The 27,011-nt window shown below is 37.2% G+C and overlaps 1 protein-coding gene across 3 annotated transcripts in view; it reads right to left on the bottom strand.

Moving 5' to 3' along the window:
* Positions 1-27,011, bottom strand: part of atrx (ATRX chromatin remodeler) — a 387,366-nt gene that overhangs the window by 242,892 nt on the left and 117,463 nt on the right. For all 3 annotated transcript variants that reach the window (XM_051934359.1, XM_051934358.1, XM_051934360.1), the window contains one exon: positions 21,808-24,152. In XM_051934359.1, coding sequence (XP_051790319.1) covers positions 21,808-24,152 — 2,345 coding nt within the window. The remainder of the gene's footprint in view (positions 1-21,807; positions 24,153-27,011) is intronic.

Genomic DNA, 27,011 nt, shown 5'->3' with positions numbered 1-27,011 from the left:
GCTGAGCTTTCAAAGTAGCAACTTCCTTTTAATATATGTCATGCCTTATGGAAACAGTAGTATTTCAGCAGTGACATTAAGTTTATTGGATAAACAGAAAATATGCATCATAACAGGTGCATAAATTTGGGCACCCCAACAGAGATGTTACATCAATACTTAGTTGAGCCTCCTTTTGCAAATATAACAGCCTCTAGATGCCTCCTATAGCCTTTGATGAGTGTCTGGATTCTGGATTTAGGTATTTTTGACCATTCTTCCATACAAAATATCTCCAGTTCAGTTCAATTTGATGGCTGCCAAGCATGGACAGCCTGCTTCAAATCATCCCATAGATTTTCGATGATTTTCAAATCAGGGGACTGTGATGGCCATTCCAGAACATTGTACTTCTCCCACTGCATGAATGCCTTTGTAGATTTCGAACTGTGTTTTGGGTCATTGTCTTGTTGGAATATCCAACCCCTGCGTAGCTTCAACTTTGTGACTGATGCTTGAACATTATCCTGAATATTGAAATTGGGGTGAATTCATCCGACCCTCTACTTTAACAAGGGACCCAGTCCCTGAACTAGCCACATAGCTTCACAGCATGATGGAACCTCCACCAAATTTGACAGTAGGAAGCAGGTGTTTTTCTTGGAATGTGGTGGTGTTCTTCTGCCATGCAAAGCGCTTTTTGTTATGACCAAATAACTCCATTTTTGTCTCATCAGTCCAAAGTACTTTTTTCCAAAATGAATCTGGCTTGTCTAAATGAGCATTTGCATAAAACAAGTGACTTTGTTTGTGGTGCGAGTGCAGAAAGGGCTTCTTTCACGTCACCCTGCCATACAGATGTTCTTTGTGCAAATTGCGCTGAATTGTAGAACGATGTACAGATACACCATCTGCAGCAAGATGTTCTTGCAGGTCTTTGGAGGTGATCTGTGGGTAGTCTGTAATTCTCACAATCCTGCGCATATGCCACTCCTGTATTTTTCTTGGCCTGCCAGACCTGGGTTTAACAGCAACTGTGCCTGCGGTCTTCCATTTCCTGATTACATTCCTTACAGTTGAAACTGACAGTTTAAACCTCTGAGATAGCTTTTTGTAGCCTTCCCCTAAACAATGAGACTGAACAATGTTTGTTTTCAAATCTTTTGAGAGTTGCTTTGAGGATCCCATGCTGTCACTCTTCAGAGGAGAGTCAAAGGAAAGCACAACTTGCAACTGACCACCTTAAATACCTTTTCTCATGATTGGACACACCTGTCTATGACGTTCAAGGCTTAACGAGCTAATCCAACCAATTTGGTGTTGTAAGTAATCAGCATTGAGCAGTGAGAGGCATTCAAATCAGCAAAATGACAAGGGGACCCAAATTTTTGCACAGACAGTTTTTCACATTTGATTTAATTTCATATGACTAAATACTGCTTCACTAAAAATCTTTGTCCGGAAAACACCCCAGTACTCAGATGTTCCTAGGAAATGATTGTTCAAAGTAGATTAAGTTATTATGCAGGCTGAGAGGGGTTCCCAAACTTTTTCATATGACTGTATATTTACATACATCTGTTAAAGATGTTCCGGTCAAGTTTTTTAAGGCCAATACCAATCACCAACATCATATTAATGGAACTACCCAACTTGGGACTTGTGTTTAAAAAAAAAACAAAAAAAAAAAAACTTTAAACTACTGTATACTCCTACGTACTCAGTCTTGGCAGAAGCCTTGGTTTCCAAATTAAGATGTTATCCTTTATATTTTTAGAGGTCAACTGCAGGCGCTTTTTTTTTTAAATAAACAATGTTAATTCTGTAGGCCTTTTTGTTCAGTGACCATAAAAATGTCCTTAAATACATATTTTCAAACTAAAGAGACATCATCCGTAACACATATGGCATAAAAGTGAATACTACAATTGTCACGATTCTAATAAAGTAACATTTTCATAAAACAATTAGCAAGAAAGTATAAGACTAGCATGTTTAACAGGCCTTCAGTTAAAACACACACGTGTTTCTAAAGTTAATAAGCCTAATTTTTTACTTACCAAGCAATACGAGAAAAAAAAAAATCCACATTGTTTATTTTTCTAAAATAAAAGGCTGTACTTAACACAAGCTTACTCACTGTCCATACTCAAACAGTGTCCATTTCTAAATAATACAAAGTAAAACCTAACCCAGCCTTAACTGTATGTTCTCTTTTTGATTAGCCTAATGTTTTCTATGCCAAGTTTGAATGCAGCAACAAGTAGCTTGCCATTTGTCTGCCGGCAGTGCTACAGGATTCATCCTTTTTTTTTTCATGCATCATATAAGGAGGACTTTAAAATGCAGGAAAGTCCATAAGGCGTCTGGGCCTGAGTGGAATTTTAGGGAGTATTTCAAAATCTGTAGCAACCAACTAGCGGACATGTTCAGTGACACCTTTAATATTTCACTGATGTCTAACCTACTTTAAAAGGAAAACAATTATTCTTGTGCTTAGGAGAATTAAAGGGGACTGTCTGAATGACTACAGAAGAGGGATACTCACTGCAAATCGTGAGGAAGTATATTAAGAGCATGCTATTGGAACACATTAAGCAGACTATTCCAGATAAGCATAATCCACTTTAAACTTGCATATCGCCATAACTAGTTCACAGAGGATGCTATATCCCTTGTACTTCATACCATCCAGGTACTTCTGGTTAAAACAGACTGCTATTATATTACACCTCAACATTTAACAGTGTTACAATATCAAAGCAGACTACCAAACGTTTCAATTTTTACCTTGGTAACCACCATTTGTATTTGAATATTGGAGTTCCTAACAAACTGAATTCACCACTGGCAACATCACATCCACAACACTGACCTTCAACACAGGCTCTCAACAGACAAATTTGCTGAATGCCAACAACTTTGGGGTCAGACACAACTACAACTGTTTCATTAAATTTTTGATGACACCACCATCATAACCCTAGACAAACATGTTTACTTGTTGACTCCATGGTGCTAAAAATTGCTGTCCTCCACTACTCCCCAACTAACTTAGTACAGCAAGAGGTGGTTTAAACTAGCACTTGTACTTTGAATACAAATTGTCGAGATTTTAAGTTTTTGAATTTATTTTATTACTTTTTTTAATGGTTTACAATTTTCTCTTTTTAGGCAACATTCTGAAAAATAAGGGTTCGATATATCAATGAAAATTCCCAGTAAAACTGATCAAACACTAGTTCATAATTATATATGTTTTACTTATAATAAAAAAAAAAAAAAAAAAGAGTTGGGGCTAAATACTCTCTCAATGCACTATATATACAATATGCATTTGCAAGTATATACAGTATACATGTAACATAGCAAATGATTGTGTATAATATATTCACTAATCTTGTTAACAGTCCCTGAATAGCCTGGTGTTACTGTGTATGGTACTATACCATTTACTAGAAGAAAGAAGTCAGAAAAGAGACTATGCAAGACAGGTGACATCTTTAATTATACTGTTTGCCTTTGTAAATTAGTGAATGTTATATATGTTTGAAAAGAAGACAGCTTTGCAGCAGTAATATTCGGTACTACTCTGCACTGCTTTACAATCTTGAACAGAGCGGGTGTCACACCAAGATATTATGCACCAGTGAGGATGGACTTTACAATGCATGCCTTAGAAGTTACTAAGAACAGACAGAAATCTGTATTTAAGCCAATGACACATTACATAACTTTTGCTGTGGGGAATATATAATTTGCCAACCGAAGTCTCTAATCTCATTGCTACACAATGTCAAATTACACAACTAAAAATCGCAGCCCATGTCATATGCACCAAACTAAGAGCAGATCTTCAATCACAGTAGTTCTAGCCCCTTTATCTGACAGCCAATAGTGTGATGCATGAAGCAGCAGCAATTTGCAAAGAGTTAACAGCTGCAGCATGTTCAGCAGTAATCGTCATAAAATAAAGATCATACAGATGAGCTTCTCGTTTGTGAGGTTCAAAACATGCGTGTTCCTTACCTTGCCCCTATATTCTACGGATTGTACTTCAGAGGAACATTCTTTGACTTATGTGTACACAGGAATGCTGACATCCACATGAACCAAACAGCCTCTTCGTTTGAAACTTGTCTTGATTTTTGTTTGCTATAGCTGCTGTTAGTACTAGTGTGCAGTAAGCCCCCCCACATACCACAGTTCTATACATGTAAATGTGGATGTGTGCAGGGTTTTCCTCTGGATTCTGAACTAAGCATGCATGTTAGAACATGGATAGATGCTTTGACGGACATCTACGGGTGTACAACTAGAGAACGAACACAAAGCTTCTGTTGTGTATTCATGAATCTAACAATTACATACTGTACTTCTGCTTCGGACAACACATGATTTCTGCTCTCTACAGCACTGTGAGCCATTTCCATGTGTAATTTTTTCTCATGTTTTCATCATGTATCACTGTGCCTTCCAAAGTCACATGTCACTTGCGGTCACACACATGTGCAGTACCAGCATTCCCTCTGTACCTGTACTGTACTGTACTGTAAAAAAGCAAGTTCCAGATGCTGTGACATCCCTGTTTTGTGGTATTTAATATAATTTATTTCATAAGTTACAATAATAAAGATGTACATTACATTTTTGCATTTAAAATAAAGGCAAAAATAAATGTTTTGTTTTTTGAAAAAGAGAAATTTTAAAACAAAAAGACACATCAAATGCAATTAGGTTAATTGAGCATTATTACACTATTCATGAAAATGTAATTATTTAAAATGCCCTGCATATGTTAGATCTTAATAAGTGATAATTTAAAAAAGGCTGTTTTAAGTGACAAAAACAATTTAATATACATAAAAAAATTAGTTGTATGTATGAGTGAGCAGAAGTTTTATTATTTGAAACAAAGACAATATTAAAACATTCTGTAAACTGTCCTTCCATTATTATGTGGGCCAAACCTAATTTTAAATTACCAATTTTTACTTTACTGGTACAAATGCACTACTAAGCTTAACTTTATTAAAACCATGGTACAGGTGAATACTAAAACGAATGCTGGATAGTTTCAACAATATATGATTTTACCAAACCTCTCAAAGCTTCTAATAGAACCCCTTATTCACTAAGGATTATTTTGCATTATTGTGCAAAAATTACATACACAAAAATAAACAGCTATTACTCTGCTTATGCAATAAAGGAGCTGTAAATGACTGAAGAGTACAAACAATTCATATTTTATTAAAAGAAAATAAGATTAAAAACCTTCCTTTGCACCAATATCAATAAAAAAAACAAAAAAATGTCTCTATTAGGATTTCACTCCACAAATTTGCTTTTATGTACTGTATATAACCAAAACATTTTATGTTGCACAATCCTAGAATTTTCTTCTGTGCCCCAATATGTTAGATGCCACTGTACCAACTGTAGAGGTCACATCACATAGCATTTCAAAATTATACAGTTTGTCACAAGGTGTTCCTCTGTTTGGAAACAGTATCCCTTTTTGGAAACAGTCTCTTGCACCTAAACAATTTCTCAAAACAAGCATTAGAGTAGCAGTTATTTTTTTATTTTGGGAAAACACACACACCCCTTATATATCAATCTGAAGCATAAAGTAAACAATTTGTAGCTGTCCTCTTTAATAAAATCCCTTTGTGCGTCCAGGGGTCCGTGTGTGTGTGTCTTCTGGTGAAGTGCGCATGCGCGGGGCACGGTGCGATGCACGATATTACTGTCAGAGAAAGTTACAGGCGTTTTACGGAAATACAAACCAATATTACTGCGAGAGGAAATTAAAGGTACACAATACAGTGTGACTCATATTACAGCCACATACAAGCCAGTATTACTGTCAGAGGAGATTAAAGGCATATTACCGACGCACACGCCTGTATTGCCGCCAGAGAAAATTAAAGGTATATTACGGACGTACAAGCCAGCGGACGTACAAGACAGTATTACTGTCACAGAAAATTAAAGACACACAATACACGGCGGCAGCCCACGAAGAACAGTCAGCTCAGCAAGTAAACGTCAACAAAAGAAAGGCTGGAAGAAAGAAAAATACGACCAACAAAAAGAATGAGGACAAAGTCCCTTGCCTTCTAATGTTTATGCACTACTGTTCTGGCGCCCGTTATTGTAACGGGCTAAATGACTAGTATACATATAATTATGTACTCATCCAAACCTTTACTTTTAAAATTATTTTTCAGGTCAGTCCTTGAAACAGATTCTGTTTACCACTAGACACAACAAACCTTTAGATTTTGCAACTAGACTGGAGTTTCTGTGCTGTAATTCACACATCTTCTCCTGTCTTCTGTTGCAGTTGCCCCACGGATATTTTGTGTGATTTATATTTCTTGTTGTTGCTTTTATCTTGCATTTTATGTCTAGAATAAACCAGGTAAATTCATATATTTTCATACCAGCTCCTTGCAGTGTTTGGCAACGTTTGGAGGGGGGAGAGAATTTTTTTTCTATCTTTGAGCCGCCAATCAAACAAGTTCATAAACCTTTAATATTTTTATTTTATTAATTTTCATTGTACTCATTCCATACAAACAGATCAATTTATAACCCAACAAATTTGAAAACAAATCAAACCCCACCCCTGAGAAGGAGAGCTTAGCTAAAGGAAAATTTCTTTAAGCTTTTTAATAAGGCAACATTAGACAAAAGAAGGGGAGAAGTAAATATCTATATAAATAAGAGATGGAGAAGGGAGTTAAATGCAATAATAGTTAATTCTCTTATTCTAAAATAATATTGATTAAATCCTGCCAAGTTTTGAAAAAATTTTGTACAGATCCTCTAACTGAAAATTTGATTTTTTCCAATTTCAAATAATATAAAACATCGGTTTCCCACTGACTTATAAGAGGAGAATTAGGATTCTTCCAATTTAACAAAATAAGTCTGCGTGCCAAGAGTGTAGTGAATGCAATCACCGTTTGCTTGTCCTTCTCCAATTCAAGTCCATCTGGAAGGACACCAAACACAGCTGTTAGTGGGTTAGGAGGGATTGTGATACTAAGGCTGTCTGAGAGGCACTTAAAAATTTTTGTCCAAAATGATGTTAGTTTGGTGCAGGCCCAGAACATGTGACCCAGTGAGGCAGGAGCTTGGTTGCAGCGCTCGCAGGTCGGATCCTGGCCTGGAAACATTTTGGACAGTTTTAAGCGAGACAGATGAGCTCAATATATAATTTTTGGTTGAATAATTCTATGCTTTGCGCATATAGAACTCGAGTGAATTCTCTGCTTTGCTACCTTCCACTCCTTTTCTGATATATTGATTAAGAGATCTTCTTCCCAATGTCCTCTTGGATCTTTGAAAGGTAGGGACTCTAATAAGATTTTATATATTGTGGAAATAGTGTTTGTTTCCTCGGAATTGAGCAGTATTTTTTCCAGCATTGTGGAGGGTGCAAGGTGGGGGAAATCGGGCAATTTCTGTTTAACAAAATTTCTAATTTGAAGATAGTAAAAGAAATGTGTAGCTGGGAGGTTAAATTTTGAAAGTAATTGTTCAAAAGATGTAAATATGTTGTCTATATAAAGATCTCTGAGCATTTTAATCCCAAAACTTTTCCAGGTATTAAAAACTGGATATACTTGCGAAGGTTGAAAGAGGTGGTTCCCTTGCAGAGGTGCCACTGATAAAAGATTTTCCATCTTAAAATGCTTCCTAATTTGGTTCCATATTCTGAGTGAGTAAAGCACAATTGGGTTATTAGTATATTTGCGATAACTTTCATTTATTGGAGAGCAGAGCAGGGAATATAAAGAAGTACTACAGGATTTTACTTCTATTGCAGACCAAGCCTGTGTATGTGCATTTATTTGTGTCCAGGTTTTTATGGCTTGTATGTTTGCTGCCCAGTAATAAAACTGAAAATTAGGTAAAGCCATGCCACCTTCTGCCTGAGGTCTTTGTAGGGTCGCTCTTCAGATACGTGGGTGTTTTGAGTTCCAAATGAATGAGGTTATTATTGAATCTAACTGTTTAAAAAACGATTTATTGATATATATTGAAATGTTTTGAAATAAAAAGAGAAGTTTAGGAAGGATATTCATCTTAACAATGTTAATTCTTCCGGCTAGAGTGAGATGAGGGGTTGACCATCTATGCAAGTCTTGCTTAATTTTTTCCATACAGACGCCAAAATTTTGTTGATAAAGAGCTTTATGTTTACTTGTGATATTTACCCCTAGGTGTTTAAACTGATCTGCTATGGTAAAAGGTAGGGTGTCTAATTTAATATTATATGCTTGTGAGTTCACTGGAAAGAGAATACTTTTATTCAGATTAATTCTAAGACCAGATATCTTTTGAAATTCTGTTAGTGCTATTAAAACAGCAGGGACAGTGTTTTCTGGGTCCGATATATATAAGACCATATCATCTGCATATAAACCTAAACCAGTGTATCTCAACCAGTTTGAGTCACAGATGGCAGTCACTGGGTCAAAAGCACACAAGCCTTTTCACATCTTAATCTGCATTACCCCCAAGCACTGCCACCAAAAGGTTCAACAGAGCTGTGTGAGATTTTTTTTTTTTTTTTTAATTCTGCTTCTAATCATGTTCGCTTCATAATACCACGCAAATCATTCTACAGCTCCCAAAGGCTCATTTCACTGTAATCATGTACATTTCTGACTTCTGGATGGTGGGGTAATGGGGCAATTAAAAACAGGATAAAAACAAAATAGAACACTGCACAATCGACCCCTTGGGGGGTTGGGTTTTGGGGATGGGGGAATATACCATGAACAAGCCACTAGCTGAAACACTTTCTTTTTCACGTGCTTATGACACAACAATGTGAAAAAAATGATAGTGACATTCAATCGAAGGGATGTCCTCACAAGATAATTAGAGAAGCACAATATGCTGTATGCTAATAAACACAGCCTGTACTCTAATTTGAAATTGAAGCAGCACTTCTCAGTAAACTACCACTGGGAGAAAATGTAGCACACAGCGTTCATGTATGGTAATTGAAACAATTACGCATGAATTGCAAAACTGCATGCTGCAATGCTTCAAAGTGATACAAAATGTAGTACTTACAAATCAAGCATATCATCAAGTCTTTCATCAAACGTGTCGCTCTCAATAAAGTCAAAACTTTGATCAAAGTCTGACTCAAGCTTTGTGCAAGCTTTCGAGGCAGCTAAGGCCCCTTCATCTGGCATGGTCACCCTACTTTCTCTTGTATCAATCTAAGGCTAATACGGTACAACAATCTACTGCTCAAGCTTTGTGTAACAATGTGTAAAGATGAGCCGTCACAGAAACCATTAATTTCCTGTCTTTGAAGTACAGCTGTGACATGTACTATAAATGGCCAACCTTTGACAGTTACACATCATTAGAATGGGCTGAAACTCAGTTATCCAAAGATAGTGAGCCTTTCACTTTTCTGTGGCTTAAAGTAGGCGAGACCTTTGATACATGCAGATTCACTCAGTTGTGGCATGCTGCTTGCCTCGGAGTATACATGTGCAAAGTGGTGGCTCTGAGGCGAAGTATCTCAGCTGGTATCTGGAAGGTTGCCGGTTCAAATCCTGTTACTACCAAAAGGAAACCTACTCCGTTAGGCCCTTGGGCAAAGCCCTTAACCTGAAAATTGCTCCAGCGATGTTGTGCAATGGCTGACCCTGTACTCTGACCCCAAAAGGTCATGCAAAAAACACAACTTCTACTTGGGAATTAATAAAGTACACCAAAAAACTGCATATTATAATAATGAAAGCGAGCAGACCCACATGAAAACTTATGGTTTATTTAAAAGAATACATCCTGGAGTATGTAAAAACACCACTGTTGCTTTTGATTGACTTGTGGGTTTACTGAAACAAACAACTTTGAAATTTGGCTGTGTACTGCTATTGGGACACCTTGTGCACAAATGGTAAAACACAATTAAACATGCTAAAAGCTATTTCAGTCTAATTAGTAACAAACTTACTCCCATAGATGCAGGAAATTTAAACAAAAATTACATGTAAAAACAAAAGCAGTTCCTGTTACCATTTAGTGCATTGCAGATTTAACACACAAAATACCACATGGAGAAGACTGTTAGAAATGTGATTAACACTAGAATTACCAGAGCCTACGAAAAAACTCGTAGATCCGTCCCACCTTAAATCGCTTCACACTTCTCCATCAGCGTCTTTTGTCCTGTAAATGTGTTGATAAGCAGCAAGCAGCCTACTATCACATCCCCCACCGCCACACAGTTTTCTCAGCTGAAATCTGTTTACCTGCGTATCAGTTGCTTGGAGTTGTATAGAGTGAGAAGTCAAGCAAAATGACACCTTTTATAAATACTATATCGTTATTTGGAACACATGCATTTCATGGGTGTTCCGTGTCTACAACGATCTATGTAAACACATCGTTAAAACAGAAACGTTTTTCATGTTTTAGTAATAATTGACAAAATGTAGTGTAGCAGTAGAGGCGTTTATCGACCTCTTTAACCCTCAGGTACCACTCCAAACACCAGGTCAAAGTACAATTATTATTTACTGCACAATAATTACGTGCACAAAGCACCCTCCACTCCACACTATTCATATACTCCACAAACCAATCACAATACTCTCTCTCCTCCGCTCCCAGACACTTAGCCACCCTACCTCCCACCTCAGCTCAGTGTCTGGGCTTTCCCAGAGTCCTTTTATACCCCCTGACCCGGAGGTGTTCCTGCCCAACAGTCCACAAGTCCTTATTACTTCCGGGTCAGGGTAAAAGTCCTTTTCTTCAACCTGGAAGTACGTCATTTCTCCTGTTCACATGACCAAGACGTACTTCCAGGTTATAGGGCACATAAGAGTCCACGAGCCTCCCTACAGCGACTCCCCGTGGTCCCCAAGGTATCCAGCAGGGCTGTGCATAAAAACTACAAAGTCCATCATGCCCTACTGGAATTCGGGGCACTTCCTTGCTGTCGGGAGAGCTCCTCCTGGCGGCCTGGGGGTGAGGGCCGGAATATGTAGCCGGCCATCCATCACAGTAGACATGAAGTTTATAATGTGTGAAGCCTGAAGTCCAACTATCAAAGAAACACTTTCACAAAAGGTACAAATATAACAGAACAAATGCACTCAATCAGTCTGTAACAGCCGGTATAAATGTGTGATATTTGTAAAGGTTAGCTTTGTTTTGTTTTTTCTTTTTTTTAATTCAGTTTCATTCTGTTGCGTTCATGATTCGATCTGACACTGCCGTTTTCACATAAAGATGCGCTATAGCTCAAATGTTATTTATTTGGATCACATAAAGACGTGCTATAGGTCGAATGTTATTAATTTGGATCACATAAAGACGCGCTATAGCGTGAATGTTATTTATTTAGATCACATAAAGACGCGCTATAGCTCGCATGTTATTTATTTCGCCAACGCTACACCTTCCAGATCTAAACACTAGCGTTGGGTATGTGCCCAAAAAAAGTCTAACTGCATTCTCGTACCATTGCTCACGTACTAAAGTGTCAGCAGGTATTTTTCGTGACATTACACGTGTAAATTGTGAGCATGCCTTTGACGATCAAACAGAGGAAGCTCTGCAGTTCACTTGTGACTTTATGCTGTAGATCTGGCTCTTACATACAAAGGATGGTGCATGTGCCCAAAACATTAACATTTATATGTTACTTACATAAAAGCCAGATCTAATGTTATTTACCTTGAGTTACTTACTTACATGACGAGGGTTCTACATCGGATCAAGAATGTACTTTTGCCATCACTGTACTTTGTATATGTACATGGGAAGCTCTGCACTCGAGACTTTGCGCTGTAGGAAGTAAGTAAATAAAAAATAAAGGTAAATAGGTAAATTGAATGTTATTTACCTTGAGTTATGTACTTACATGACGATGGTTCTACATCAGATCTGGCTTTTATGTAAGTAATACAATATATAAATGTTAATGTTTTGGGCAAATGCACCGTCCTTTGTATGTAAGAGCCAGATCTACAGCGTAAAGTCACAAGTGCATTCTTGATTCGATGTAGAATCATCGTCATGATTTGAGCGTAAGTCTGTTATAGCGCGTCTATGTGAAAACAGCAGTTTCAACTGCGGGGGTGGGGTGGGGATGGGGGCTGGGGAGGGCTTGCGGGGAGTTGGGAACATGAATGCGGCTAAGAGAATAACAATAGAAAAAAATAAGTTAAACTTTACAAGTATCATAAATTACATCGTATGTTACAGACTGGAATCAAATGTATGTTTATAATCTAAAATAGTAAGAATACGAGCAGCTCACTTCTCAAAACGGAATCGCCCGGGATCGAACCCGTAAAGATTTGATTACAAGTCAGCAGCTGATACCGTTGCACCACCAAAGCTCTCGTACCAATTGCGTTTCAATGTCGTAGGTAAACGCGGGTTGTTTTTCTGAAGTTATATTTTTGAATAAAAGTGCATTTGTTCTGTTATATTTGTACCTTTTGTGAAAGTGTTTCTTTGATATTTGGAATTCAGGCTTCACACATTATATACTTCATGTCTGCATTTTGTCAATTATTACTAAAACATGAAAAACGTTTCTGTTTTCACGATGTGTTTACATGGATCGTTGTAGACACGGAACACACATGAAATGCATGTGTTTCAAATAACGATATAGTATTTATAAAAGGTGTCATTTTGCTTGACTTCTCACTCTATACAACTCCAAGCTACTGACAAGCAGGTAAACAGATTTCAGCTGAGAAAACTGTGCGCCGGTGGGGGATGTGACAGCAGGCTGCTTTATGTTTGTTGCTTATCGACACATTTACAGAACAAAAGACGTTGATGGAGAAGTGTGAAGCGATTTAAGGTGGGACAGATCTACGAGTTTTTTCGTAGGCTCTGGTAATTCTAGTGTTAAAGGTCACAGCTTCTTGCACTTGCCTTCTGGAATTCTATTACTTATTGCATTGCAGGACATCTGATTTAACCGCTGATTACAGAGTTATTTTTGATAAATGCAACTCTAGTTAAAAAAAAAACCACAGTCCTGTAAATTAGCATATAATTGTGGCTGCACATTTCTATAAATTACGTTTATAATTTGATTAAAAGCCATGCAATCAAAACACAATATCAGCCAGTGTTTTCATATTGCTATAATTGTAATATTTTAGCAGCCAGAAACCATACCACATGCACTCAAGTGCAGGTACGTAAATACCTGAAGCTAAGCATGTTTGGGCCTTACCAGTACTTGGATGGGATACCATCTAAGATAAGCTATGGTGGCTGATTAAAGAACTGTTAGCAAGGCCATCAGGAGGAGTTTACTTTGTGATCTGATTGTGGGTCCCAATACCCAAATGCAATGGACAAGGACACCAGGCTGCAAAAATGGCGTAGTCCTACAAATAAGACGTAAAACCAAGGTCCTGACTTTTGGAGGTCATTCTGGCCTCGTAATTATTCACAGTGTTTAACTGCCGAACACTATTGTCTCTCACCTGTTCACCACCTAATAACTAATGTGTGGTGAGCATTATGGTGCCATATGACTGCTGTTGCATTATCCAGGAGGATGCTGCACATTGATGGTAGCTGAAATATCTCGATATTTTTTCTTCCCATACATTAATAACAAAGACAGTTCAAAATCAAAGCCACATGTTTCAAATGTCACACAGGCACTTTTAACATACATCTGCAGATGTATATGAGAAATGGCTCAAAAATAAACTATCGGCATATATTAAATAATAATAATGCTCCTTGAATAAAATAATGTTCTTTTCCTGCATAACAAAAGACTCACAGCTGTGCAACTAAGAAAATGTAAACAGAAAAGATTGAGCAAAAATAACAAAAGGACGACTTGCTCTTAAAAACTTGGATTTCAACTGAAGTTAGAGGTGGGCGGTATGACCAAAATTCTATATCACGGTATTTTTCTAAATTCTGCCTGTTTCACGGTATTAGACGGTATTTTTTCCCCATGCATGAGTGGATGTTAACCACATTTTCCACTGCAATTACTGCAGTAGACTGGCTAAGAATAACCTATTAGACTGTTATGAGAATTGTACATCGTACAAAAAGACATTTTAATGTGCACACAAGTATTAATCCAGGTTTGCATGGCCCCATAAAGTGATAGCTTCCAAGGGGGTGGCACTAAAGAGAAGGAATCACATTGCATGACAGATGCAGTCAAAATATAGAAACTTTAATTGAACAAATTTTGCAAAAGCTTAAACTATGATTTTGACAACATATTTTCAACCATCCAAAGAGGCATTTAGACTTAGTAAAATATCCAGAGGTGTTTGTCAAAAGTTGGATTGCACTGAACACGTCTTAGAAAAGGAATAAATAGTAAATATTTTTTGTAAACCAACTACACTTTCTGATAATGTTAACAATCTCTGTCCACTGACACATTAAATTGACTTTTTAAACAATTTTACCATCATTAAACTGCATAATATTTAAACTAATAAATAATAACAATAAAATATATAATAGTATTACTGATAGTTGCACCATTACTTCAAGGCTTCAAGCCCAGGTGCATTACACAGTATTCACCAAATTAAAATAAAATAAAACAAGTGCAACTTGGTGATGACATCTTACCAACTGTACCATCATTTAGGCAAACTGCATTAATATGGACCTTGCTTCAAGCTAAGCTATATACATAAATAATAAAAACTGCAACTTGCATTTATAATGGTGTTTGTGCTATAGCCCTATGGAAGCGCATTAGAGCCACTGTGAAGAAAAAAAAATATGGACACGGAAGAAAAAACAAACTATATGTCGAGAATAAATTCGACATGTTGACTATGTCAAGATTAAAGTCGACATTTCCACTTTATTCTCATAGTTTATTTTATAATTAAAGTAGAATGTTGTAAACTAAACTTCATCCTAAAATCAATGTTTACTAGATTTTCTCAAACCCCATCACAAGTTAATGCAGCACATCAAATACTTTGTGTTAAGTGTTCCCGGACCCAGTCGTTAATCACTACGCTTCTTAAACTGACTTCCTCCCACTAAGAGCAGACGCCTGCAGCAATCACCGCACAGAATCCATTCACTTCATGATATTCCTGCTCTCTACCAAAACCCCAGTTCCTATCTTTCCTTTTTCTTTCTCCACATTACCAATCATCACACGATAAACGTCTTTGTGAACTTAAAACTAGTTATTAACTTAGCCGACGGAGTGTTCAGAACTTTAAAAATATCTTCATTATACATCGCAGGATGAATACAAGCAAAACATACACTAGCAAGTACAAAAACAAGTACAACTTGGCTTGCAGTATTATCCAGTAGTATAGAAACAGTATTTACACATCTGACCTTTTAAAACTAAAGTATCTCCAGGCGACGGACGTGACTCCTTTTTTTCGGCAAAAGTTCTTCTGTTCATCATGTTCTACTTTACTTTTAGTTCAGTTTTGGAATGCTCTCTGTCCATTTTCACCGCACGGCATACCTATGCTACCGCCCACTATTTGGTGGTGTAGCAGTGAAAAAGAGCCCCAGTGCAACAAATCTGTGTTTAACAGTGTAGCAGTGAAAAAGGTCCCCACTTGAACAGTTTCCCGCTGCGCCACGTTCCGAACGTCATTTAGGCAATTTAAACCGGTGTTGCGGTATAAGAAAAATCCATATCATAAAAAAAATTAAAAACGGTTTTCGGTATGAACCGGTATACCGCCCAGCACTAACTGAAGTAGAGAGTTCTTTCTTTACCAAAGTGCTTTCTCCTGTGTGTAGTTCTGTACAAACATCTATGACTTTGTGCAAACAGCAAAACATTTAAGAACTGGCAAAACAAAACAAGCGTCAACTTTCTTATACAGAGAACTGGGCCCGAGTGATGCGGGCATCATCCATACCATGTCCTACAACACACAAAATAAAAACTTTTAAAATCACTTTCATTTTTATGTAAACAGGCAGATCACTCAAAAGCAAATGAACATCCATCTGTGTTTAGTAGGGATGTATAAGATTTAAATATATGTGTAAACTGTTTTGCATAATGTGCAACCTGTAAATGGTTTTAGTTAAACCATTTTGGTAAAATCAGCAGCAAATGAGTGAAACAGATGTTTATTATTTAGACCTTTTCAATCTCAAACACTTCTGAATTTAAAATGCATCCATGTCTCTTCTTAAGGGGAGTGGTGTGCTCTGGTGGTAAGGATTTGCTGGTGGTTGCTGGTTCAAATTCTGCAAGCACTAGAACAAATCTTTAGGCACTTGAGCAAGACCCTTAACCGCAATTGCTCCTGGGTATGACGTTAACCTGCATCCAGCCCTGCAAGTGGCCCTCCAACTTGCAAGGAAAACGTGGGAGTTAGTGGCAGAATTGACACTATAACTGCTGTAAAAACCTTAACACAGCTCCACACGGAATTGCGTGGTGCAGAGGTATCACCAGTGATAGGTGCAGCCACACGCTGTACACAGTGCACGCTGCCCTTCCCTTTCCTGTCTTTTCTCAGCTGGGGCTTTCTTTCAGTTTCATAATCTTCAGTCTAACACAAGTTCGCACATACTCCAATAGGGCTGATAGTTTATAGTTTGATCCTCTTTGCTTGGAGGACTGTTAGACTTGTTGACTTGATGTCGAATCCCTGCGTGTGTGTGAGTAACATATAGTAAACAATGTCTAGAATGGCATCGACACTGGGCAAGAGCGTGAAGCGAATGTGCAAAGCAAAATACTCAGCAGATGACATTTTGTGTATATGTAATTATTTTGAATTGGACTCTGACTTGTTGGTCTATGATTTGTTGCAAGTGATCAGGAGGTCAAGATCTGAAACGAAAGTGAGGCACTTGCATCAGCTGATCAATCTCCAGACTGACACATTCAGCTTCTGCCAGATCTCTAACACGCAGTGACAGCACACTGGATGCAGCAACAAATGTTTTCTTTTGATTTATGTGAGAAACTATTGCTTTGTGTGCTTTTTAGAAACCTGAGTTTTTTGAAAAAATATTTAGCCCTGGGAGAAAAAAACCCCACAAAATCAGCAATACGATAACCCACTGCTTTAGTAACTTCTCAATTTTTCTCTCATAAGGCATAGCACGGGTATATGAGTTTTGTAGCGTGGTTTGTTTCAGGGCAGGAGGCTGGGAAGGTTTCACAGTCTGGGCTACAGTACGCATTTTCACACACTCTTCATAATTCACTTTATGTCACTGTTGTAAATGGTGGAAAAGAATAGTAGCGCTCGATGCTTTTGTCTGGACTTATTTTCTGCATTCTGTACAGAACACAATATTCTGCTGATCATCTAACACTGAACCAAACCCAAATAATTGAGACATTGTTTTTCTTTTTACCAATCAGCTCTTCTTCAATAGCTTCCTTCATGTCTTTATCCGTCTGCATCCTGCGGGACTTACTGAGTAAAGCAGTGGGGGAGGGGGGAGTTGTGTTCAGAGAGGGAAAGAGGTGGGACAGGGTGAAGTTGAGCGAGAAACAAAAAGGGAGAAGAGAAAGGCAAACTACCAGCTGTACGAGAATAATTTTAACGCAACAAAGACTCGATAAAAACGATAGTCTCATCATATATCACGTATGAAAATATGTCAATGTTTTTTTAAAACTCAATAAACAGTTAGGTCCATAAATATTTGTCAACTTTGTTCTAATTTTGGTTCTGTACATTACCACAATGAATTTTAAATGAAACAACTCAGATGCTGTTGAAGTGCAGACTTTCAGCTTTAATTCAGTGGGGTGAACAAAGCAATTGCATAAAAATGTGAGGCAACTAAAGTATTTTTTAAACACAATCCCTTCATTTCAGGGGCTCAAAAGTAATTGGACAAATTAAATAACTGGAAATAAAATGTTCATTTCTAATACTTGGTTGGAAACCCTTTGCTGGCAATGACAGCCTGAAGTCTTGAACTCATGGACATCACCAGATGCTGGGTTTCCTCCTTTTTAATGCTCTGCCAGGCCTTTAATGCAGCGGCTTTCAGTTGCTGTTTGTTTGTGGGCCTTTCTGTCTGAAGTTTAGTCTTCAACAAGTGAAATGCATGCTCAATTGGGTTAAGATCAGGTGACTGACTTGGCCATTCAAGAATTTCCAACTTCTTTGCTTTAATAAACTCCTGGGTTGCTTTGGCTGTATGTTTTGGGTCATTGTCCATTTGTATCATAAAACGCCGCCCAATCAATTTGACTGCATTTAGCTGGATTTGAGCAGACAGTATGTCTCTGAACACCTCAGAATTCATTTGGCTGCTTCTGTCCTGTGTCACATCATTAATAAACACTAGTGTCCCAGTGCCACTGGCAGCCATGCACGCCCAAGCCATCACACTGCCTCCACCGTGCTTTACAGATGATGTGGTATGCTTTGGATAATGAGCTGTTCCACGCCTTCTCCATACTTTTTTCTTGCCATCATTCTGGTAGAGGTTGATCTTGGTTTCATGTGTCCAAAGAATGTTTTTCCAGAACTGTGCTGGCTTTTTTAGATGTTCTTTAGCAAAGTCCAATCTAGTCTTTCTATTTTTGAGGCTTACGAGTGGCTTGCACCTTGCAGTGCACCCTCTGTATTTACTTTCATGCTGTCTTCTCTTTATGGTAGACTTGGATATCGATACGCCTACCACCTGGAGAGTGTTGTTCACTTGGTTGGCTGTTGTGAAGGGGTTTCTCTTCACCATGGAAATGATTCTGCGATCATCCACCACTGTTGTCTTCCGTGGACGTACAGGTCTTTTTGCGTTGCTGAGTTCACCAGTACTTGCTTTCTTTCTCAGGATGTACCAAACTGTAGATTTTGCCACTCGTAATATTGTAGCAATTTCTTGGATGGGTTTTTTCTGTTTTCGCACCTTAAGGATGGCTTCTTTCACCTGCATGGAGAGCTCCTTTGACCGCACGTTGTCTGTTCACAGCAAAATCTTCCACATGCAAGCACCACACCTCAAATCAACGCCAGGCCTTTTATCTGCTTGATTGATAATGACATAACGACGGACTTGCCAACACCTGCCCATAAAATAGCCTTTGAGTCAATTGTCCAATTACTTTTGAGCCCCTGAAATGAAGGGATTGTGTTTAAAAAATGCTTTAGCTGCCTCACATTTTTATGCAATCGTTTTGTTCACCCCACTGAATTAAAGCTGAAAGTCTGCACTTGAACTGCATCTGAGTTGTTTCATTTAAAATTCAGTGTGGTAATGTACAGGGCGGCACGGTGGCGCAGTGGGTAGCGCTGCCGCCTCGCAGTTGGGAGACCTGGGGACCCGGGTTCGCTTCCCGGGTCCTCCCTGCGTGGAGTTTGCATGTTCTCCCCGTGTCTGCGTGGGTTTCCTCCGGGCGCTCCGGTTTCCTCCCACAGTCCAAAGACATGCAGGTTAGGTGGATTGGCAATTCTAAATTGGCCCTGGTGTGTGGGTGTGTTTGTGTGTGTCCTGCGGTGGGTTGGCGCCCTGCCCAGGATTGGTTCCTGCCTTGTGCCCTGTGTTGGCTGGGATTGGCTCCAGCAGACCCCCGTGACCCTGTGTTCGGATTCAGCGGGTTGGAAAATGGATGGATGGATAATGTACAGAACCAAAATTAGAAAAAAGTTGTCTCTGTCCAAATATTTGTGGACCTAACTGTATCACCCAGCCTTACAACATAAAATATGTAATATCAAGTGTAAGAGAAGGAGACTATCTTCCTACGAAAGAAAGTGCTCAAAATCCCAGTTCTTCAGTGTATGTAAGTTCAGTGTAAGTTCTCATGATGAATACATGGGTCTTGATCATTCTGATCATGTGTGTCCATCGTTTTTTAATGTACTCGACTGCTGTCTATCAATCTTGAGACACTATCTTCACGGCTTTTGTTATACCAACTTGGGGTTTGGGAGAGCTTTTTGCAAATTTCTTTATTCCTTAATTGATGTAGCTAACTGTGGACTCATTCATTCCAAATTTATGGCTCACAGACAAAAAATGTTCTACTTCCATCAAATCTAGAAGTGGCACTTTCTCTTTTTATCTGTATGCTCACTTTTACTAGAACCTCAAAAATGTTTAGATTAGATAAAATTCACAAGCAAACAACAGCAGAAACATAAAACACAAACATCCAGACTCTCAAGACAGATAATACAGCCAACAATCAATCGATAAGTAAATGTATATTGTGCAGAAATTTCAAAATTAACTTAAAAAGCAAGTAGGAAGGAAGCACTGAAATGCCTGACAGCAGCAGGCAGAAAAAAATCACCAGAGGCACTTTTTAGCACACTGTGGTGGAATGAGCATGTGGTTAAAAGTGCTCTGAGAGACCGCCTCCTGTAGGGGATGGAGGAGATTTCTTATGATGGTATCCAGTTTTACCACCATCCTGCTTTCCACAAAAGCCAGTCATGCACATCAGGGTAAATTCAGTGGATACAAACAAAGATGACTGGGCTGTAACATTTTATAACCAGACAGTAAACCAACAGTTTTCATGACAGCAACAGAAATAAATCTGAAGCAGTAGCCTGATGCGTTTTAGAAACCCTGGGGCATATCTTCATCCTTGGTTGAGGTACAAAAATAATCTGTATATGAATTAATTTAACATGGAAAGTGTCAACATACTCCAACTTGCAAGGAATTATTTTTTATTGAAAGCAGAATAAGAATATATTACCTAAAGTGCATCACAGATATGTACTGTATATAATGTTCACAAAGCCAAGATTCAGAAAATTACTTAATCTGATAATCATATAAGTGCTACTCATTACACAAACACAGTTTGTGTTTGGTGACCTCAGCAGTGTTAAAAACCGTTTAATACTATGTTGTTGTTTTCAAGTTAAAGACCAAGACAAGCCAGTCCAAACTTTTAATCAAAACTAACCTAATAGTTTTCTTTACAAGCCAAGACAGAAATATCTATTGACACCCTGGGGAGGAAAGGTGTTAACTATTAATGCAAAAATGGATAATAGTCAGTAAAGTCTAATCATGGGGAGAAAAAAAAAATTCTACTTATTTTTCACATACTGTATGAACTTTAGTTTTGCACTCAACATACATGCAAGTGAATGACTGTTTACCCACTTGTGAAGCACATCAAATTAAAGTAACAAATAAAAATGTTGTTACAATTGCTAAAGGTCTGTCAATTTACAATACTGAATACTTCTACTACTGCTTGATTGTATAAAACAACAAACAGTCAAAATGCAAACAGTCCAGTGCACAGAAGCATATTCTTATTAAAATGCTTAATTTACATGTTTCATCATTAAGAAAAGCGAGGATTAAAATCCTACATTTTGAACTTCACACTTGAAGAATTACCCTGGACTTGAATTAACACGTAATATTACTGAAGACCTGATGCAAAACATGAAGAAAGGCTTCAGAGTTTAACTTAAATTAGAAAAAAGTGACATCACATGTTGTTTCACTTAGATGTGAGTAACAAATATGTACTACTGTGGGCAGACAATTGTTTTCATAATAAATTCTGAACCTGCAATGTTTTCTTGCATAGGGTTTACAAATTTTATTCCATGCTCATACAATTTATCAGAATAAATTATTTTATCTTTCAAATTCTTGCTTGGCAGGATGACTACTATTAATAAATCCAGCTGTGTTAGTAGGTTGGGAAAGAATATCTAGACAAGCTTTGAAAGGTACAATGTCATATCTTCCCTTGCCCCATAGCTAACTCTGTCACCTTTACAACCAGATGGACACTCTGGGTTTACATTTTATTTAAATGAAATACTAAAAAAATTAACAGTACAATAAAATTAAACAATTTACCTGATGACTGACAAAATTCCTTCTGCAGTGAACCAATTACATTTTCAGTTATTGGCTTAATCTTCTGTTCATCACTACTATCCTCTTCCCCAACCTCTTGGTAATCTGCTTGTTTAGGTTTATCCTCTTCACTTGAAGAAGTGTCTGACTCTGACACTGTTTTTTTAATTTGTCTTTCTTTTGATCTGATTTTTTTCTTTTCTTTAGGAATAGCCTTTTCAGAAAACTGATTTTCTTCCTCTTTTTCTTCCTCTTTTTTAACATTCTTTACAAGTTTTTTAGATCTTCCCTTTTTCACTGCTTCTAATTTGCTAAAATTTTTAATTTTTTTTTCAAGGTCAGAATCATAATTAGAAGAATCAGAGTTATTTTGTCTTTTTTTCTTTGTGCATTTTTCAGGTTTTGTAGTGGTCTTTTGTACATCAGGATCAGATTCTGATGAGGTCTTCATTTTTCTTTTTGTAGCTTTTTTATCTTTAGACTGGGGAGTACTTTTCTTGATATTAAACAAACATTTCCTTTTAACACTTTTTGGAGAATCTACATTGCTATCCACTTCGGGTGAAGATGGACACATTTCTGCTGACCTTTTCAAAATCTCAGGCACTTCATCGGAATCTGAAAGATCTAAATCTTTTGCAGAAGTAGGTGCTTGTGGAACAGCAATGTTTTGACTTGCATTTAGTGAAACCTCTTTAAGCTTACTTGAAGACTTTGGCTTGCTTTTAACTGGAAATTCAGGCTTTTCATCTTCTGATTCACTGTCACTATGATCTTCTGTTTGAGATGAAAGTTTAGTACTGTCGGTTGGTCTTCTAAGAGGTGTTGTCTTCACACGTGGAGAACGCCTGCATTCTAATCCATCGTCCTGAGGCAGCACTTCTTCATTCTCTTCATCACACATGTTCTCAGATTTTTCACTACTGCTTTCTTCACTCTTATCACTACCAAATTCATTTTTGCCTTTCATTGGCTTACAGCAGGAAGTATCAGATATTGAAACAGGAGTTAACTTCACCACAAGTTCCTTTGTTACTTTAATGGGAGCTTCAACTTTAGAAGCTGACCTTCTCTCAACAGAATGTTTTCTCAAGGTTTTTCTTTTCGAGTCACTAAATTTTGTAGCTCTTTTTGAGTTTGAAAAACTATTTTCATCTCTATCTGTTATTTTACTATGCGCTTCCATAAAAGAGTCAGCAGCTTCAAAGAGTTCATCAGGAACTGATGAAGGAACAGTTAAAATATCTTTATCCAACGATGACTCAGAGGCATTTACAGATTCCTCTTTATCATCTGAGCCAACAGTAGATATCACTTTTTCTCCATTTTTATGTTCTTTTTCACCAGCTTCTTGTCCATCATTTTTACTCTTAGAAACATCACCTGGATCTGGCATTTCACCATCATTGTCACTATTAATATTGTCCTCTTCTGCATCTGATGAATCAAAAATTACTGGTTCCTCAGATGATCTATCTAATACACCATCCAGAGATTTAGGTTTGTCTTCCCCAACAAAGTTGGCCTCTCCAACATGAATTTTTACAGTGCTATCATTCTGACAATGATCGATCAGTGGACAAGAGTTTGCGCCATTGTTGTCATCTTCTAATATATTAATAACTCCATTGTCTGTAGCAACCTTGGAAAAATGCTCAGCATTATTTTCAGAAGAACTGACATCTTTTTCCCCTTTAAGAACCTTTAAGTCTCCATTGTTTAGATCGCAATCAATGTCCTCCCCATTTGAAAGCTCTAATTCTCTAAGCTCTTTCTCCAATGCTTCTTCTAATGCAGAATGAGCTTTTTTAAGGTCTGACAATACTGATTTAAAGGCTTTTAAGTGTCTCAACCTCATTTTATTCAATGGACCAGTTTCAGTTTCTTGCTGTAAAAATTTCACAAAGGTAGTATTCAAACCAGTTGTAGTTTCAACCAGTTTTTTTGTCTTTTTTATTAATTCTTTGGGTACCTTTAGTGCTTTGTACGAAAATGTTGTAGTGCCTGAACCCATATTATCAGATACATTTTCCTTTCCGTTACATGCCACTTTGTCTTTAAGTGAATGTTTGTGTGTATGCTCATCTCGATTAGACTTTTCACTGTCTACTTTGGACTTCTTCCGGTTCTGCTGCCAAAACTGTTCCAGATTTTCTATCACACTGTCACATGCAGCAACGAGGTCCAGTAATGGTTCAGGACTACAAACGTAACAGTACCATTTACTATTTTCCTCCATTATGCTAGAGAGTTCTTTCCTACCAAGATTACGCAAAATACATTTTTTGCAGAATGCATTGTGGCAAAAGTCGCAACAAATTAAATTTCCTCCTTCAGCACACCACCTGTAATAAAAAAAATATATATATGCTTTTAATACTTCTTACATGGCTTAATATTTAAAATAGCTTAAAAACAGCTACTTGATACAAACCTTAACAAACCATTACTTTTAAAAGTTAATGTACTCATTTTCAATCTGAAAGTTTAAAAAATATGCACCTGAAGTAGATATGATTAGGTAGTATCATGATGATCTGCAATATGTTTATTTTCTGAGTCATTCCCTTTATTTTAAGTTTTATTTAGAAGTATACATTTCTTTTGATGCTTGAAAGACTTTGAAAATTTTGGCTTTGCAGTTTCATAACTTGGAAACTGCTGGAAATACTTTTACTTAGTTAATTTCCTCATTCATAAAATAAAACTGCTGGAAATACTTTTACTTAGTTAATTTCCTCATTCATAATATAAAACAAACACAAATAATGTATTATAATAATTGAAATTTGTAACATATCCTACATTTCTTCTGTATACTTTGTAGGTCCATACACACATTACCACTACTTACAACTAGCGTTGGCAAAAAGACACTGCTGAGAAGAGAAATTCTTAACTCCTATTCTCTTTAAATAAATAACTTCTGGGTCATTTTACAGGTAAAGATACTCTTACATAAGCGTGTGCACACACTGGTATTTTAATTCCCTCTATTTTATATGTTGCTAATCTCAAAGCAACATATATATATCATCTTAATACATAATTTGCCTGCCTCCTCACTCACATCCATCCGAAGCCGAATGCGCACTTGCCTTCTGCGCAGCTGCCCGAAAAACCCGACGAGACCGACATCCAACCCCAACATCGCGGCAGGCGGCGGATTTACGGGCGCAAAAATTCAAAGAGAAAGACGACTTCGATTAAAGCTCTAGAGGACTGAAAGGCGATTTCAACTACAGCTCGAGGCCTAATTACACATTCTGATTCAATTACGTATTCATTCAACACACCTATATCAGGTTTGTGGTGCTTATACTTATTACTATTCCATATTGTACTGGAACATTCATCATTCAATATTATACTATAGGCCTGGAAAGTTCATCAACTAGCAGTACAAGCCTGTACAGTAATGAGTAAAGCGGACTACAATCATTACAAAACAACTTCATTACTTATCATTTGTTCTTCATACACTGCTGACACAAACTCGTGCCCGTTTCATCTTACGTTGTCGAAACGGGCTCTTTGTCTAGTAAACAATAATGTACACATGATTAAAATTAGCATTTGTTTTATTTTATTAAAAGATTAGCAGTCAACTAAGTAACATTTTAATTCCAATCAGTAACAGACTACCTATGTTAAATTAAGATGGGACAAGTTAGTGTCTTTTCAACCAAAAAATCTATTTTAAATGCATTGTTTTCCTTTAAATCCTATATGTTTAACAAAATTAAACGTTAAGAAGTGGCCTGTTTTTCAATTTCCCCTGCACCACAAAAAAAAGTGATTTTTTTTTTTTTTTTTTTTAAAGTCTCATATTTAAGTTACACATATAATTTACAGTAAATACTACACTACATATACTTTTCTTAAATTTCTTTTCTTTTGACAGCTGTAGTGCTTCCAGACTAATTTAATTTGTCAAGGGATGTGAAATCTTGGTATTTTTCTTTTTGCTAACTTTTCCACTTATATCTGCATTTTTAAAACAGTGCCGTAGTTCCCTTACATTCCACTTCATCAATTTCTTTTTCAACTTTTTCTTCCTTTTTTTAAAGTTCATTATCTGTTTCCACCATCATCTTCTATTCATCCACTAGAAGTAATGGATCCTTGTAACCTTTAGTATGACATTAACTTCATCTTCCACCAAAGCATCCTAGATCCTGGATCTATGACCCAACAGCACTAACCACTGTGCTACCATAGTAATTCCATACTGTATACAATATAAATGTGTGGGTATAATGCAAAACATGGGCAGAAATGGAAGATTTTAAACTTTAAAATTATGAAAAGATTCAAGTCATGACTCCTAAATGAAGTTCAAAAAACTCACCAGTGACCTGATTATATCTCTAATAGGAAAATAACGCATGTAAAGTTGACAAAACTAGGCTAAAACTAGAATGTTTGCACTGTACTATCAAATGCAGTGCAACAGCAATTTGCTGTGTAACATGCAAACAATTTTCATTTCAGTGGATGTGAAAGAATGCATTCTGTTCTTAATGTCGAAAAAAATAATTTTATTTTCATGCAATTAGTTTTACATCTAAAATGTTAACTAATTTGAGAGACCGTATCAAACAGCAGCTGATCTGACCACATCTCCTTAGCGTGTGTTCAGGCCCCCACTTCACAACTTGAGCAGAATAGACGTGGCTGGCTGTGTAAATATATATATTTATTAGATTTGTGCGATATTGGAAAAAAAAAAAAATCTCGATATTTTCTGGGACTTTGACAATAATTCCAAGATAACGTAATGTATTATTTGAAATTATATTGAATATTTTTGTCATCTATAGCTTTACTTATCAGGTCTTTATGTATTTTTAAATGTCATAATAAATAAGATCAATTTAACCTAAACTGCATTTTATAGAGGAATCCCAAATTATTCACCTATCGCAATATGAAGCCTGTGCCCAAAACAAGGTAGCCTCTTCCAGTTATTATTCCGTAGTGCACTGACAACATTAGCCCCACTGTCTGTTGTCATGCAAACCATGCGGTCTTCTTGCAGTGACCATGATTCCAGCGCATCTTTCAGACCTTGCGCAATGATGTCGCCAGTGTGATCTTGTGGGAAGTAGGATGTTTGCAAACAGAAGCTTTGCAGTTGCCTGTTTTCGTCAATGAAATGCACCGTCAAGGAGAGGTATGGCTTGGATGTTCGGCTTGACCAT

This window comes from Erpetoichthys calabaricus, chromosome 12, assembly GCF_900747795.2.
Source record: "Erpetoichthys calabaricus chromosome 12, fErpCal1.3, whole genome shotgun sequence".
In the NCBI taxonomy this organism is placed as follows: Eukaryota; Metazoa; Chordata; class Cladistia; order Polypteriformes; family Polypteridae; genus Erpetoichthys; species Erpetoichthys calabaricus.
This window is presented reverse-complemented; position numbering and strand designations above follow the sequence as displayed.